Source organism: Amphiura filiformis, chromosome 1, assembly GCF_039555335.1.
Source record: "Amphiura filiformis chromosome 1, Afil_fr2py, whole genome shotgun sequence".
Classification (NCBI taxonomy): domain Eukaryota; kingdom Metazoa; phylum Echinodermata; class Ophiuroidea; order Amphilepidida; family Amphiuridae; genus Amphiura; species Amphiura filiformis.
Genome location: NC_092628.1, coordinates 75,599,720 through 75,616,409, shown reverse-complemented (window position 1 = coordinate 75,616,409; position 16,690 = coordinate 75,599,720). Strand labels below are relative to the sequence as shown.

At 35.4% G+C, this 16,690-nt stretch overlaps 1 protein-coding gene across 1 annotated transcript in view; it reads right to left on the bottom strand.

Moving 5' to 3' along the window:
* The window catches only part of LOC140153427 (uncharacterized), a 250,788-nt gene that overhangs the window by 21,385 nt on the left and 212,713 nt on the right, over window positions 1-16,690 (bottom strand). The window contains 1 exon segment of the mRNA XM_072176184.1: window positions 11,862-11,928. Within this exon segment, the coding sequence (XP_072032285.1) occupies window positions 11,862-11,928 (67 nt within the window).

The window sequence follows — 16,690 nt, the reverse complement described above, 5'->3', positions numbered from 1 at the left end:
CTGTCCAATTATTTCAGATTAATTACCATTTATATTATTTTATATCATATCATATCATATCATATCAAATTATATCATATCATATTATATTCATTTCAATTCATTAGTTTAAACAATTATCATAGCAGTATAAAGAAAAATTAAATCCAACAATTTCACAATAATTAATACACATACAAAAAAAAAAAAAATACATTTAAGTACATCAAAGTCATTAAGATTAATATATACAGTACTATAATAAGCTTTTGTTACTATATTCCATACACTAAAATCAACAATACATGCTAAAAAACCACTAATTGTTAAGAATTCACATTGTAAAAGCCTATCCCACAATTTGCCACAATTTGAGTTATAAAAGTTGATGCTTTTGAACAACAATGTTACCAATGTAAATGATGCATGCACTTGAAGATCATTCTCCTTATGCATGTGAAGATCATTATCACTAGAAAGCTCATTCATCATGAAAGACCTGATATGAAAATCTCATGAACACTACCACACAGCAGTAACATTGCTGGGTTAAAGCAGAGAAAATGAGAAAGCAACCACACAACCTTTATTGATTTTAACTGTAAAATGGTACTTGAAACCAGTGATTGACAGCATGTGTTGGTGAGTTTATTGTTAAGCATTTAATGATTGACATTTTGGAGGCTCAGGTGTTTACCAGAGCTCAGGTAGGACTCGGACTGAGTATGCCTGAGTTTTTCAATAGAAATAATGCCGCTTTTGCTGGAAACCTGAGTTTCCTGAGGATACTTAATGTGGCCAGCGCTGGATGGACTCGAATTGGTCTGGAAATTGGAACAAGAGCTAAATTATTTTTGCTAGGGATACCTGCAATATTAAAAAGCAAGAAAGACAAATATGCAAACGCTGCTGTGAAAAAAGTAGGACACCGTGTTATTCACCAAGGAAATAGAATGCCTTGATATCACACAGCATCTTACTTGTATAAACGTTCACCATACAACCTGCTCTGAATAGCTTACAGAGATTTGGTGATTACAATCAACAATCTTCCCTGGATCTAACCATATTGATCTGTATTTTGGTTGTTGATGTGACCTTATTCATCTTGCTATGTAAGTCTATATTGTGATGGAACCAAGTAAAATGCATTGTATGTTGACCAGATTCAATTTTGACCTCTACATATTTTAATAGCTGCTTCGCACAAATTACATTTTGCTGAATCAGAACAAAGCTGTATTGAGTATCTTTGATCAGAACAAGAATCCAAGGTGTCAATTGGTATAGAAGCTCATAGAGACAAGAAGCCTGTGAAGCAATTTTTCACATAACAGATGGTCTTCCTGTTCTATTGAACAGAAAAGGAGTAAGTGAAGTAGTTTTAGAATATTTGTTATTTTTCCCAAGTTTGTGAATGTTTGTCAAACTACACCAAAACAAGCATAAGTATACCTGCAACATTAAAAACCAAGAAAGATAAATATGCAAATGCTGCTCTGAAAAAATTGGGACACTGTGTTATTCACCAAGGAAATACAATGCCTTGATATCACACAGCATCTTACTTGTATAAACGTTCACCATACAACCTGCTCTGAATAGCTTACAGAGATTTGGTGATTACAATCAACAATCTTCCCTGGATCTAACCATATTGATCTGTATTTGGTTGTTGATGTGACCTTATTCCATCTTGCTATGTAAGTCTATATTGTGATGGAACCAAGTAAAATGCACTGCATGTTGACCAGATTAAATTTTGACTTCTACATATTTTAATAGCTGCTTTGCACAAACTACATTTTGCTGAATCAGGATCTGAATCTCTTAAAAAATATGGAAAACAAAAGCAGCTGTATGCTTGTGTTGGCAATATTCAGCCAGTCACATCAAATTTCTAAATTTGAATTAAAAAAACCTTAATACCCTTGCCACTAGGGGCTGCCATAACTGCTTGCAGACAAGAAGCATGGAAAGCACTTTTTCACAGAACAAATGGTCTTCCTGTACTATTGAACAGAAAAGGGGAAAGTGAAGTAGTTTTAGAATAGTTGTTATTTTTCAAATTTGTGAATGCAAATTATACCCGACTTACCCTAACTTTTTATTTCCATTTGGTATATATTTCTAAATCAAGTTTTTCATTACAAATGATAAAATTTCAAGCATAAACTAGTAACTTTCACGAAAATTCCATAAATAATTATGTTTCATGTGGGTCGGTGTGTGTGTGGGGGGGGGGGGGAGATGATGTTTGTGTATATGGTCCATCACTTGTCACCCAAGGTAACTTGACAAATTTCTAAAATCACATTTATAAATTTGAATTCCAAATCAGATATTCCATACTGTGTGATTTTTCAAAATTAATTTTCAATTTTTACTGCTTGAACATCATCATCAAAGACCTGTTGCATAATGCACATTTCAATTATTTCTTCTTCATATAGTATTTCCTACTTCCAATAATAACATTGCATGTTCCACAAGTTTTCATCTACACCTATAATTTATTGATCAGCAGGTGTGTAGCTCTTACAAAAGCTCATTTCACACGAGATCTAGACCAATTGGATGTTCTGTCATTTTACCCAGGTGCGTATCTAGGTTAATTTACAGACAGTATGTAATTTACAAGTACATTATGAACTTGAATAACACTACACTTGATGTGGTAAACCATTTTACTTGATCAGACGTGACCCGGCAAAATGCATTTATTCGAGCCAAATATAGAGTTGTTTTCAGTAAGAAACTCCAGAACCACAGTCTAAGTTTGATGGGGTTTCAGCAAAATGATTAGCCTTTTTGAACAGACAAAAACTCGGAATTTGTCGCAGACCTCCCATATTATCCACTCCTAGTTAGTTGAATAACTCATATGCCACTTGTTTGAGATTAATTCGTTCAAAATTGAAATCAGATCAGGAAAGAAATAGTTTGATAATATGAGTTTCAATAATTTTAACAATTTTGTCTCAGTGACTGAATAATTGCATTATGCACTATTTAAAATATAAATGAATAACTGACTGATCAAAAAGCTAGTAGCTTTCATTACCTAATTATAAGTAGCATCCATTTATCAGGGCTTACTAAGTACCCAGCCCACTAACTCAGTCAAATACAGCAATTGTTTTTGTCACAGAAATAATTTTCCTTCATGGCCTCCCATGCATTCAGAAATCTGTTTTCCAGGTGAGTGTTTGGCTAAGTCCTAATGGGCTATTCCATTTGAAATTCACACTACCCCTGTGGAAATTTTGGAAATATGTTCCACAGGGGGAGTATGAATTTTAAATGGAATTAGCACATTAGGCAGCTCCATTTGAATTTCATACACCCTCTGAGAAATATTCAACCTGAAGCTTCCACAGAGGGAGGGCGAGTTTCAGGTGGAGCTACCTAATGTGCTAATTCCATTTAAAATCATACTCCCTCTGTGAACTTATATCCAAAATCTTCCACAGGGGTAGTGTGGATTTTAAATGGAAGAGCCCAGATTACAAGTATCTAATGACAGGTGTTTCATCTTATTTAGGTCAAGCATACATGAAGCTTCTGTAACAAGGTTGGGACTTTACACTTAAAACACAATTTCAAACCTGACAATATTTCAAACCTATTAAAAAATATATATCAAGCATTTGCAACCTAAAACGGCGGTTTTAATTCATACTATCTTGCTGTAGTGTTTCTAGAAAGAACCTTACAGGAGAACCTTTCTTTTTTAGAGCAGTGCACAAAGCATTGCGGGCTCCCCTTGATTTATTATCTGACCAAGCATCTATTCATTATGTCTTCTAACAGCTAACGGCGGCTTCACGTGCCTCGCCAGCTAGTCTGTGACATGTGTGTGTAACCTCGCATATAAATCACATGGCTTTCATGATTAATGGCTTACTTTGTAAATGTTTGTATTTGTTTAGGGTCTCTTTTACGAAGAAGAAGTTGGGGCAAAGTTTAAGATCGTATGGATTGATGTCATCCTTGCTCCCCCTGAAAACAGGGGCTCTGAACTGGAGCCATTTTCAAATAAGTGTATCTCACATAGGTATTTTCTGAGTAACTGGAGTAATGGATACGACATCAAACTTAATTCTTACTGGTATCCTAACACCAATCTCATCATTACAGTCTCTTTTATCCCAGCTCACCATAACCTCTTGGGATGGCATCATCCCATATATTCTAAAGTCTTGCCAAACATAATTTCTTGCAATCTGTATTTTGTTCATTTTGACTCAACATATTCATTACACCACTCATGACCTTCCTCATTATGTGTATCTCAATTGCTTTCTAAATGTTTGTGTTTTTACAGGGCTATCCTTCAGGATGAAGTGGAACAGATGACGAGTGACAATTATATTGAATGCTTAATACATGCCTTTGAATTAGGAACATTACTATGCACGTTGCATTCACTGATGTGTTTATGTACAGCAAGCTACACAGCTTCTCTGACTATGGCTCCCTTTATAGCATTCTAAATGTTCGGGTTTGTTCAGAGGCTCATCAGGAGGTTTCTAGTATTTTAGATGCACCTCAGAGGCCCTTTTGTCCTATTACATTTCATGCTTGTCCCATGGCTTTCAGGATAACCAACAGACATATCTCATGTTCGTTTCCTCCATTCACTCGGTCGGACATCCAGGAACATTGTCCCCTTCGTCCCCTTTGCACAAGCGCGCGCATAGCAACCAGCTCGAGAAAGGGGAACTGCACATGCGCACACAGGTTTTACAAGGCTATTTCCCCTTTGTGACGTCAGCCCGACCAAGAGAACACTTGCTTAGGACAATCTGTGTTACTTTTTTAAACCTATCCACGAACACCTTAACATTAGTTCAGGCATCCATTAAAATTGCTGGTAGTACAATACCCGAGTTACATCATTTATGTTTTTTTTCTTTTTACACCCTTTTCCATTATAAAAGATCTCACCTCAAACTGCTCACATGATGCGATGTTATATTCCGTATGTTAATTAATGGGTGTTAAGAATGTGAGGTTATATCATGTGTGTGTTAACAACACTTTGGTTGATTGATGACACAGCACTAAAGACAATGACTGTGCATAACAGGTAATTATACATGACTATATATCATTGTAAAGGCATCTGAAAGATGTTCACCTAATGAGGAGTATGAAGAGAAATGGGTACATGCTTGTATCTTTACATTGAAAACACCTGAAGGCTAAAACAGGTGCCTTTTCTTTAAAATCAACAGCTAAACAGATAAAAATAATGTCAGTTAGGCTAACTGTTGAAAAGAAGTATTCATCCCGGCTACCCAATATATCTAAAGCATATATTTTAACTACCGATATATATATATTTTAACTATATATTGACATCCTGCTTGCTATACAATCTTATTCAGTGTACTTCCATAAATCATTGAAAGACTATGCTGACCCTACACCACATTTCGCCATACTGCATTCTAGAAACGCTTGCTGTTAGAATAAGAAAAATTTTAATGCTAAATTATTGCACATTCTAGGGAAGCGTGGTTACCGTTTTGAAATAACCGAGTGAGAGGGTTTTCAAGAAAATATTTTTCCTGTCAAAACTGAAGCATCCTCTGTATAAAAGAAAATATGAATATTAACTGCACATCATATATAACGATTCGTGATACCCAATTGTGGCACATTTGATGTCGTTTATGAGACAGAGAATTTTATTTCAATTTTATATACGCCAACATATTTTTTTAATTGAGCAAGAATATAGAAAAAAGCGTTGAAAATTCTATGTATAAATAACATTAGACCCGGCAAAAGATTACTGTTTCGTTTTTATGGTAATCTAATCTTTTATTTCCGCAAAAAAAACATTTGGGGTCTGAAATGGATTTTTTATGTAATTGATAAAAAACATTGAACGTGTATACAAGAAAAATGGTAGGTTCCTCTATAGTATTTTACTGACCATGGAAATGTACTGACACCGTCTGCGAGCACATGTCAAAATCGATATAATGTATTGTCCATATAGACGCCGCATTTATCATGTTTATTGTCGGATTAACAACAATTGAGTGCTATTAATACACATTAATGTTTTTAGGCAAATAAAATTCCAAAATATAGTACGCTTTTCTGCTTTTGCTTGTCACGTGGTAGGCCTATATTGAAGTTGCGATTATATCTTCAAATAAGTTTCACATGGATTCCATCAAGACAAGTGGCCGAGTGGTCTAAGGCGCTAGGCTCATAGAGCATATCCAAAGCGGTGTGGTGCGCCGTGAGTTCGAACCCCGCCTCTGCCAAACTTTAAAAGAAGGAAAATTAAAATTAAAATTTAACTTCTTTTTTAAAATTTCATATTAGGGAAATGTGACTGGGAGAATTTATGTATGGCGTGGAGTGGTGTGTGCTGACCCTATGTAAGAAACAGATTAGTAGTTTCTGCATTCAATATTCAATATTCAATATTCAATATTCAGTAACTATCATTGTGCAAAGTAATCTGGAGCAGTTTGAATGCAGCTTTCTCTCTCTTTCATAATATTACTGCCAATAAAAGGTCAAGCAACATTTTCACAAACCATCCGAACAAATTATACCGAGTAAACGACATATTACCCATAAGAGTGCTTCTCTAGATTATGCTTGTCACTAAGAGCTTGAGAGTTTGCACAAATATCATGGTCCTCAATCCTTCCATTTCCATGACTCAAATCTTGCCTCACCCACTCTCCAAAATAAGCGGCAGTACTCTAGAATGATATGTGACATATTATTACACGCTGAAAACCGCGGTAACACACCAATTTATCCAAGAAAATAGGCGATTGAAATATTACACGTTCAAGTGCCACTCTGTATCGCACCTGTCAATAAGAACTTGAGATAAATTGCTTATAATGGACACAATTAATGGATGTACCATGATATGACTGGTACATAATATCCCTAATATGTCTGTGTAAGCCTGCGAACTGGCACAAGAGTAAGGCCATAGCTGTGAAGCTTGCTTTTTACATTGTAGTGATCAGTATAGTTCAATGAACCAAGTTTGATGTACTCCTGATCTAAATCTTTTTGAAATAAATCTATTCAAAGGGGATTTCAGAGCCTGACTCGTGTAATCATAGCTAAACATGTTTTAGAGTTCTTCAGCTATGGAGAAAAATGAAAACCGAAAAAAGAATAACAAACAAAATATTAAAAAACCACCCCTCTGCATTAGTAAACACCAGCAGTTAAGGAAATACATAGATCATCAAACAAGAGGAAAAAAACATTCCACTTCCTAGTGCATTTCCTGAAAGTTTTACATATCAATCAATTTGGAATTGGGGTACTACAAGTAGAATTAAGGATCAGGAATTAAGTATATTCCTATTTTGAATATAAATCCTTCCATGTTTAGTCCTGGATAAACGACACCCACCTCTAGATAAAGGGTTAAGCCATCACCACCACATGTATCAAGAAACATATTTTTTCACTTACACAAATGCTAATTCAGGTGAAATATAATGGAACCCTTATTAACATAGCAGGCTGTTCTGACGTGAACAAGAAAGGATACTTTGCACAATTTTTTGAGAAATTTGTTTCTATTGTATATCAAATGGAACTTGCTAACCTCTGCTAAGCTTTCATTTTACATGCCGTGACACGATGCACACACTTCACATTTGGTCACCATATTCACAGGCTGATTTGATCTCAGGTTAGAATGGCAAGACCTGTCACTTGTCCTCATGTTCAATTGTAATGCCGGCTCTTTTTATGCTATTAATATTCTCATAGCAGGTCAATGAAATTGAGCTCTCATATTATTTGGTACTTTTCATATAGCTAACTCTAAGGTCAATTTTTTTTGCATTTGATTACGCACATTCTAAGGTTGTGTTGGGAATGTGGCTTCCATTATTAGGAGTGTGTATCTTTAATACACACCATTGCTATCTTCAGCAGACATCATTGCTATCTTCAGTAGACAGCATTGCTATCTTCAGTAGACAGCATTGCTATCTTCAGTAGACAGCATTGCTATCTTCAGTAGACAGCATTGCTATCTTCAGTAGACAGCATTGCTATCTTCAGTAGACAGTATTGCTATCTTCAGTAGACACTAGACAGTATTGCTATCTACAGTAAACAGCATTACTATCTTCAGTAGACAGCATTACTATCTTCAGTAGACAGCATTGCTATCTTCAGTAGACAGCATTTCTATCTTCCGTAGACAGCATTGCTATCTTCAGTAGACAGCATTGCTATCTTCAGTAGACAGCATTGCTATCTTCAGTAGACAGCATTGCTATCTTCAGTAGACAGTACAGCTATCTCCAACAGACAGCATTGCTATCTCCTGTTGTTTAATTGCGAACAACTCTTTTATACAGTTACCAGATATGACTTCCTCCTTATAAAATCTACCACAAAATCACACATTTTGTCTTTAACTTAGCATACATTTTTTGTTTAAATGGAAGTGGAAACACTTGACTTTTACATATTTAAACTCCTAGCTGGAGGAGTCTACTGGATGAGGTTTTCTGTCTAATTACCACTCCTTCTGTTCAAATATAATTTGATTGCCCTGGGACTAATTACATTTCTACTGTGTCAACTTGGGCTAATAATGTCCATTACTGCTTTCCAAACAAAAATGCCATGAGTTCAACCATCCACAACAACTGAATTGCAAAAATCATTTCAAACGCCAAAATCCCAATCTCAAGAACACCTGATCCCACAGTGGGCATGTTTGTGTTTATTTGAATGCATTTTGTATGCCGATTTAATATGTTGACATGATAATATTACATCATAAATTACTTTATGTATTTGTACACTTTAACTCTCAGTATAGAAAGGGGTAACTTGCTGATATCATAAGTAAAGTAGCAGATTAAATCAATGATGAGGTTTATACGAGTGGATATTCATACGTAGAGGTAGATTTTTCGCTCACCTGGAACGTTTTCACTAGTTCGACTAGCCTCTTCAGCAGATGGTGATGCTGTGATGGTATCTTGTCTACGATCGGGATAACCTTCACTGAACGGGAACAAAAAGAATATTCCCGCAGAGTCCTGGAAGCTATACACATAAGAACTCAGAAACCCAAGACTGAATCGTGACAAAGGACTCGAAATAGACCCAATTTGGGACATCCTACGGATGCCCGGGGGGGGGGGGGGCAATCATATGATGTCATCAGTGAAGGATATCCCGATTGTAGACAAGATATCAGCACAGCCTCACCATCTGCTGAAGACGCTAGTCTCACTAGTGAAAACGTTCCAGGTGAGCGAAAAATAGTGTAGTGTTGAAGTTAAACTCTTTAATCAATGATGAGGTTATTTTAATTTATACACACTCTGATTAACTTCTAAGACTAGGTAGATTCATTTACAGAGGAGAGAAATCATGGCATGCTAGTGAGTTCCAATGATGGCTAAACATTTCTTTCAAACTTGATTACCTTGTATTGAGGAGTATAGAGACCTCAATGTAAAGCCAAGAATTTTCTGCTTTACAAATGCTAAATTCTGCTTTTCTCCGCTTTGTAATTTTAGCACATTTCTGACATAATAAAATTTCACAAGAATCTTACCAAGAATAAACTGATCGGGTATCATGGCTGCAATGGGAGGTAGGACAGGCGTTGTATGCGTAAATCTATGACGGATTTTACTTTATTTTGATGAATTTTGAAGACCCATTTCATTTAGTATTTTATTTATTTCTTTTCAATTGTATATTTTTTTCTTTTTCTAGGTCATTTTGCTTATTTTTTCTCAGAAATGCATTTTCCGCTTTACCTCCAATTCCGTGATTTTCATGGAATTTCCATAACGCGGAGAATTCTTAACTTTAGTTTACCTCAATGTATTGAAAATGTATTGCACATTTACTATTGCTCATAGCAAATTGTGATAAACCATCCTCGACACATTTGTTTCCTGAAGGTGTACGGGAACCAAGATGTGAGAAGCCTTATTATTTTATTTGTGTCAGGATTTATGGTAAAACACATTTCAAATTCCAAATATTTATGGTCCATCAGTTGCAAAATAAGTAAGATATGAAAATTACAACTTAAAAACATATAAATTGGTTTTCTCTAAGTGCTATTGATTTCATCTTGGTTGTTAACAAATTATGAAAAAAATATGTTGAAAATATTTTTGTGCATGAAAATATATATTACTCTGAATTTCTCAAATTAAAGAAGATGATATGCAGTGAAATTGATCACAAAAAATGATTTTTCACACCCTGCAGGAAACTGACTTGTATCCTCCTATTAAATTTCAAACAAAATGTTCAAATATGCTCAAACGGCTGTCTGCTGAAGATGTCTGTTTTTTATACAATACAATTTTATAGATCTTTATCTTTGCCATAATTTTATCTATTTTTGATAACATAAATTGTGAATTTCCTACTTTCTCTTCATGATAACTGACCTAGTAGTAGTCTGATATTAAACCAATTGACATAGTTCTAATGTACCCTAATAACTTTGTCTACATAAATAATATGTATCCATGGTGGTCTTGCTTGAATTAATTTATTTGGCTATTTATGGCGAAATACTCTCAATTTTCTACATAAGTAAATTCTATGTTTAGATAAATGATACACTATTTATCAATTTCTAATAATATCAACACTAAATTCAATTGATTTTCATTTCAAATAATATAAAACTAACTAGTTTCTTTAAAATGAGAAAGAGCAGAAAGTATATAAGATCATAAAATTGTTATTTTAGCACACTCAGGAACCAAACTGTTATTTTAGCACACTCATGAACCAAAAACCTACCAAAAAACAAAAATTTCAATTTTCAGTCCATGGAGACAACTTAATATCAATGAACATAAAGTATACTGTTGAAATAAAAGGCAAGAGCTACAAGCTGTTATCAAAAATTCTGAACTAGTAAAATAATATAAGGCAAACATAAGCCATGAAATCATACAATCATATAGACAAATATGAAAGAAATGACATTGAAGCATTGGTCATGCTTTATACAAAGCATCACATTATTTGCTCTAGTTCAGAGAGTTGTTTTCAGGGGAACGGGGGCAATATATATCAATTTTGACAAGATAGTGTATGTGTTGCGGGCAAGAAACTAGTTCACAACGCACATCAGCCAAAGATTTCAGCGTAGAAGATGAATTAGATCAACAACTCCAAGCAAACCACAGGTTGCTCATGTAATATGGTGGTACACACTACCCAGTATTATTATCTTGCATTGTTCTATTTCTGAACAGTATGATTAATTAGTAGCCATTTCAATAATGCTTTTACATCACTCGTAAGTGTCTGCATATTAGTGTACAAATAAGAATGTCCATACTGAGTCGGATGATGAATTACTGTAGTCTTACCAGGTGTTTCAGCGAGGACACTACGTGCGCAAGGTTTCTGAGGGATGATGAAAAGTATAGGAAACGCATGCAATCATTTGAGTATCCCCTAGCAACCTTTTAAATATTATGAAGAGTGAATTATTTTTCTCTCGCTAATTGGCATTAGAGAATGTTGTTACAATCTGAAGAAAAAAAATCACTGCAAAATAATGCTTTGGGAATGTAGAAATTGCATATCATCCAATGGCTTTATATAAAGAGATTAATAAAAGTAGAGATAGCCATAAGTCATTGAAGCACTGTCTCATCCATTGAAGGGCTGACCGTTCCATGGATACGTACTACTCGAGTTCAAAATAATAATATCTTTCAAAAACATGGGCACACAACATTCTGACTTGTTTATGTGTGCATTACAGATGCAAGGCGGTTACATACATAGCATGCATGAGTATGTTGACTATAGCGATCTCTACCTTTATTTCTCACTATTTATTCATATATACATACAATATCAAGTATTCTTTCCTCCAAGTCTGTGTTGACTTCATGGAGCTCCTGGTGACTCTTCTCCAATCTGTAAAATAAAATAACAAACAAGTGGAAAAAATTAACACAAATTGCAGAGGTACTGTGGCATGTGGTATTTGATGGAGGGTCTGTTTTGAGAAAGTATGTACCAAAATACCAAAGTTTCATATTCCACCAAAGTGCTGACTAACTCAAATATTTCCCCTCATTCAAATCTTAAATATTCCAAAAGCATTTTCACTTCCTGTCATTTTTACACAAATGAAGTGTTCAAATTTTTCTGGTATTATGTGTTCCTCCCTTATCTTGTAACTGGTACAGATAACAAATTAATCTTGCATTGTCAGATGATGGTCTGTATTTTAGTTCAAGAAAGAAATCCCCTTCTTAAAATTTGAACTCAGCTCTGCTAAATATGCTCATTTCCAGGAAGATATGCCAAACGGCACATCAAATTAGCAACATATCCCAAAATTATGTATAAAGAAGCCAAATTTCTCTCCAAATGCCAAACAGTCCTGGAGATGAGCTTCTTGGAGTCACAGTCTTTTCCAGGCCCATGAAACATTATTCCATACATCTTCATCGTCACAAGTTTTCATACAGTGGAGATGCCACCCAGTTTCATTTAAAAAAAAACCTTAACTGGTGAGAAAAACCTGAAAAAGTATGTGAATGCAGGCCAAAAACCACCAAAACATGCTGAAAATAAATAAAAACACAGGAATTTGGACTCACAAAAAAAACCTGAATTCAGGCTGAACCTAAAAGGTGGCATCTATGATACAGTGTACTTGGCTTATTAATCAGTCCTGACATTCCATGTATCTAAGAAATGGCATTCTAATATAGCACCATCCATTCAGGCAAATGTAGGTCAGGTAATAAGTGCAACTCAAATTGGCTGGTTAAAGGGACACAGATATTCTGTACAAAAATAATTGCCTATCTGCTACACCACTGATAATTTTAATGAGTATATATAGGTCAAGTTGATAATGACATCTGGTAGCTTCTGGTACATTTTCATCAAGAAGGTCATTTTAATTCCTTTGGCCTATTATAACACTGGGGTGTCAGTGTACTTGTACGAGTGTATTAAGTATGGTTTCTGAATTTGACTGCTTTGCTCATACAAATTTGTTGTCAACAGGTGACAAGAAGATAGGCGAGATCTGCTTGTTTCTGTAGACAAGGGGCAGTCTTCAGCAAACGGCTCTTTTCAGAGCCACCAAAACTTACAAATTCAGCAGATAGGCGAGATCTGCTTGTCTCTGTAGACAAGGGGCAGTCTTCAGCAAACGGCTCTTTTCAGAGCCACCAAAACCTTTATATTAGCAGATAGGCGAGATCTGCTTGTTTCTGTAGACAAGGGGCAGTCTTCAGCAAACGGCTCTTTTCAGGGCCACCAAAACCTTTATATTAGCAAGGGGCAGTCTTCAGTGAACGACTCTTTTCAGAGTCATCAGTAGACAAGGGGCGGTCTACATGTCTCATTCTTAGGTACTTTGTCCTGAAGAAGTCAGAGCTACTCCTGGCGAAAGCTTGACAGTTCTAAACTTGTCCGACGGCGAACCCGCTAAAAAACCCACTAATTGTTATGAATTCCCGTCATAAAAGCCTATAATCCCACAAGGTGACAAGAATTTCATCAAGTTCTAAGACCTGGGTCCATTTCACTAAACTTTTAACCCTTCTTAACTCAACTTTAACCATTTGTAAAGTTACAAATACCCACACTAGACGTAACTTTACGAAAGGTCTCTGAAGTAAATCTCTATTTTAGTGAAATATTTAGTGAAATTGAACTTTGCTGTAAGTTACGAATGATTTCGAGACTTACGAAGCTTAGTAAAGTTTTGTGAAATGGATCCCTATAAAACAATTTTGCAGCTAATTCAATGTAGGGGTGAGAGACTTGGTTTTCAGCAGCGTTGCTAGATGTTTGTTAAATGTTGCTTCCTTGCCTCCTGTAAGGCACCAGAACCTAATTTGTTTGATCTTTGGATCGACCGACGATGCTGCTTCGATGCTTGTAAGCTTGTTATTAATGAACAACTAATTGATGAGAATTAATACCAAATTTATATTGTTCAATATCAATACATACTAAGATTCATGTGTTATCACAATCAACAATAGTCAATTAATTGATTTCATAAATAATAAGGATGGACCAAACATTGATGGTCGATCGAAAAATCAAACTAATTTGTTTCTATTGCCTAAGTTTCCCCCTTGCTCCCCCGGAAAAATCCTGGCTGCACCGCTGGTAGTGTTCCTATACCCCTTTAACAATTTATGTCCTCACTTCCATGATAACATGTGCCATCAACTGTAATTGGCGCTTAGACGTTGCATACCTTCATTTCATTAATCACTCCCTTTAGTCGGGCAAGTATCTAAGAAATGTTATTCTATTACTGCATCATTACAGAAGTAGGCCAAGCCATGCTGTACATGCAAGCAACCCTATGTTTGGGTAAACACTTGTTGATGTACATAGTCAGGTAGCGTCTAATTGATGGGGAAGTCTTCCAGATCGCTGGCGATGCAACTAAATTCAATTAACCAATGATGTGAGAAGTAGGACAACCAGATTACTATGCAGATGTGATGTGATCATTGCCAAATAGGTTTCAGTCAACCAAAATCAATTTTGATTTCTTTTTTTGTGTCTTCATATTGGATTAATTTCAAAAGCAACAATTTTGCTGAAAATCATTCCTAATTAGCCTACTGGTGCATAAGATGGCAGAATTTCAGCATCAACATGCATTTTAGAAAACACAAGCGGTTGCACTCGTTTTCTTCCAACAAAATCAGTTCCACCACCTTACTCAATAATTACGCTTGCTCATATCACCAATGTAAATCTCTATGAAACCACCAGACCAGAAAATGATGATGGTAGAGACACAATGAGGACCGCAGCTGCTTTTTGTTGATGATTATTAAAGACTGTCTATGAATTTGACAGTTATTTTGAGCTACATTTGTTTTCCTGGAATTATGTTTTTAAGATGTAAATTTAGCACTAAAATTATTTCAGCACAATATCAGTTCACTATTGGTAAAGATAAATGTAACACACTGCAATCACAATGTCCTCTTCCCTCGAAAGGTATGAAATTAGTTCTCATATTAAAATGTTTTGGCTGGCATTTTCTATAAAACATCAGTGTCAAGACCTAACATCTAGTCTACTCAAACCAACCGTAACTTTGTGTAAGACTAGAATAAGGTGAAGGAAATTAAAGAAAAGCTTTTATCAGATCAACAAAATGCAACATGCATGTAGTATCCAAAATAAAAAGAGCCTAATTGCTCTCAAGAAAGTGTTTGAAAAACTACCAGAAGGTAGAATTCACATACCGAAATCTTGTGTTCTTTTTTACAAGGAAAATAGGGTTCTACTTCATATCAGGACCAATAACTTTGTAATGAGTTTCCACCAAGTTTGACAATAAGAAAACATGATACCTTGTTATGTAATATAACATGTTCCATCAGCACAGAATGTGATGGAGCACACACAATTTCAAACTGATGAGGGGCTATCCCTGAGGTGTTGTTTGTTTTCAAATAACATTTTATTGCTATGGAGTGCAACATAAATTTGACCTACATTTTTATTTGAGTCATTTTCTAAAACTCTTGCTCCATCTACATCTCCACATGGTACAGACTATCCCTACTTCATCATCACCAATCTCACAGTCATAGTAAGATATAGTCTCCGAGCAAATACACTCACTAAAAGAACATAACCCCATGTGAACTACCTGCCGATTGGCCAAAAAGAAGTTTTCATTATCAATTGGACCAATCAGCAACATTGTTAGAATAATTTCACCATGCAACAAAATTGGGACTGAATTATTTGCAAAGCTCCATTCTGATTGGTGATTAAAGTGAAGATATCACGTAATTGACCTATCAAAGGCAATGTTAGATCGGCAGGTAGTGCTTAGGGGGTTAAAAAAAGTGCAATCTTCGACACCAGTGAGGCTAATGAGGCTATTAACAATTAGGCACACACTGCGGATTAAAGGATATTCCCAAATCGTGCTAATTGAGGCAACTATCCCCCTCTGTATTGTTTTGTTAGTCATTTTGCTGCTACAGTGCATGTTTGCTACACCTTCAGTTGTTCTAGTAACCATTTTCAAGCTGATACTGAAAGCAGCTGATACATCCAAATTTTCCAAATATGTAAACAAAATGTCAAAATATTGCATTTTTATGAGCATAGATGCATGAAAAATCCATTAAAATGAGTACTAACATGCTCAGTATTGGTCCAGCGGTTCTTAGCAAAACAGCTTTCATCTGAGTAAGATTTAAGAACTGTTTTTTGTCCACAATGGATAGTGTAGTGCATTATATCATGCCATTAAATCTTCCCTTGGGCATCTGCAATGCCAGGTGATGTGAACTGAAACCTCCCAATTACGTAAATTATCGCAGATTTGCCCAAATTTCTTCATCAGATTGCTGATGGGTTATGTTGAGCGGTTTCTGTATTGATGTCTGCTATGTACAGAATAATAAGTAGATGTTCTATATATGTAATGGTATGTGATGCAATCATGCATAATGAGTAAGTTTGTCAAGCAAGATTAATTTTTAATTTGATATTTGATTCTTGCTCAGTTTGTTGTATGCTACAACATGTTAAAAATCTCACTTAAATTGGACCACACTAAAGTTTGTTTGGCTTATATAAGGCGGAACAGAAAGTATTGGGCTTTTGTTTCTGTGTGCGTCAATAAAGTCTTAACTCACACTCGTGTAAATTCACATAA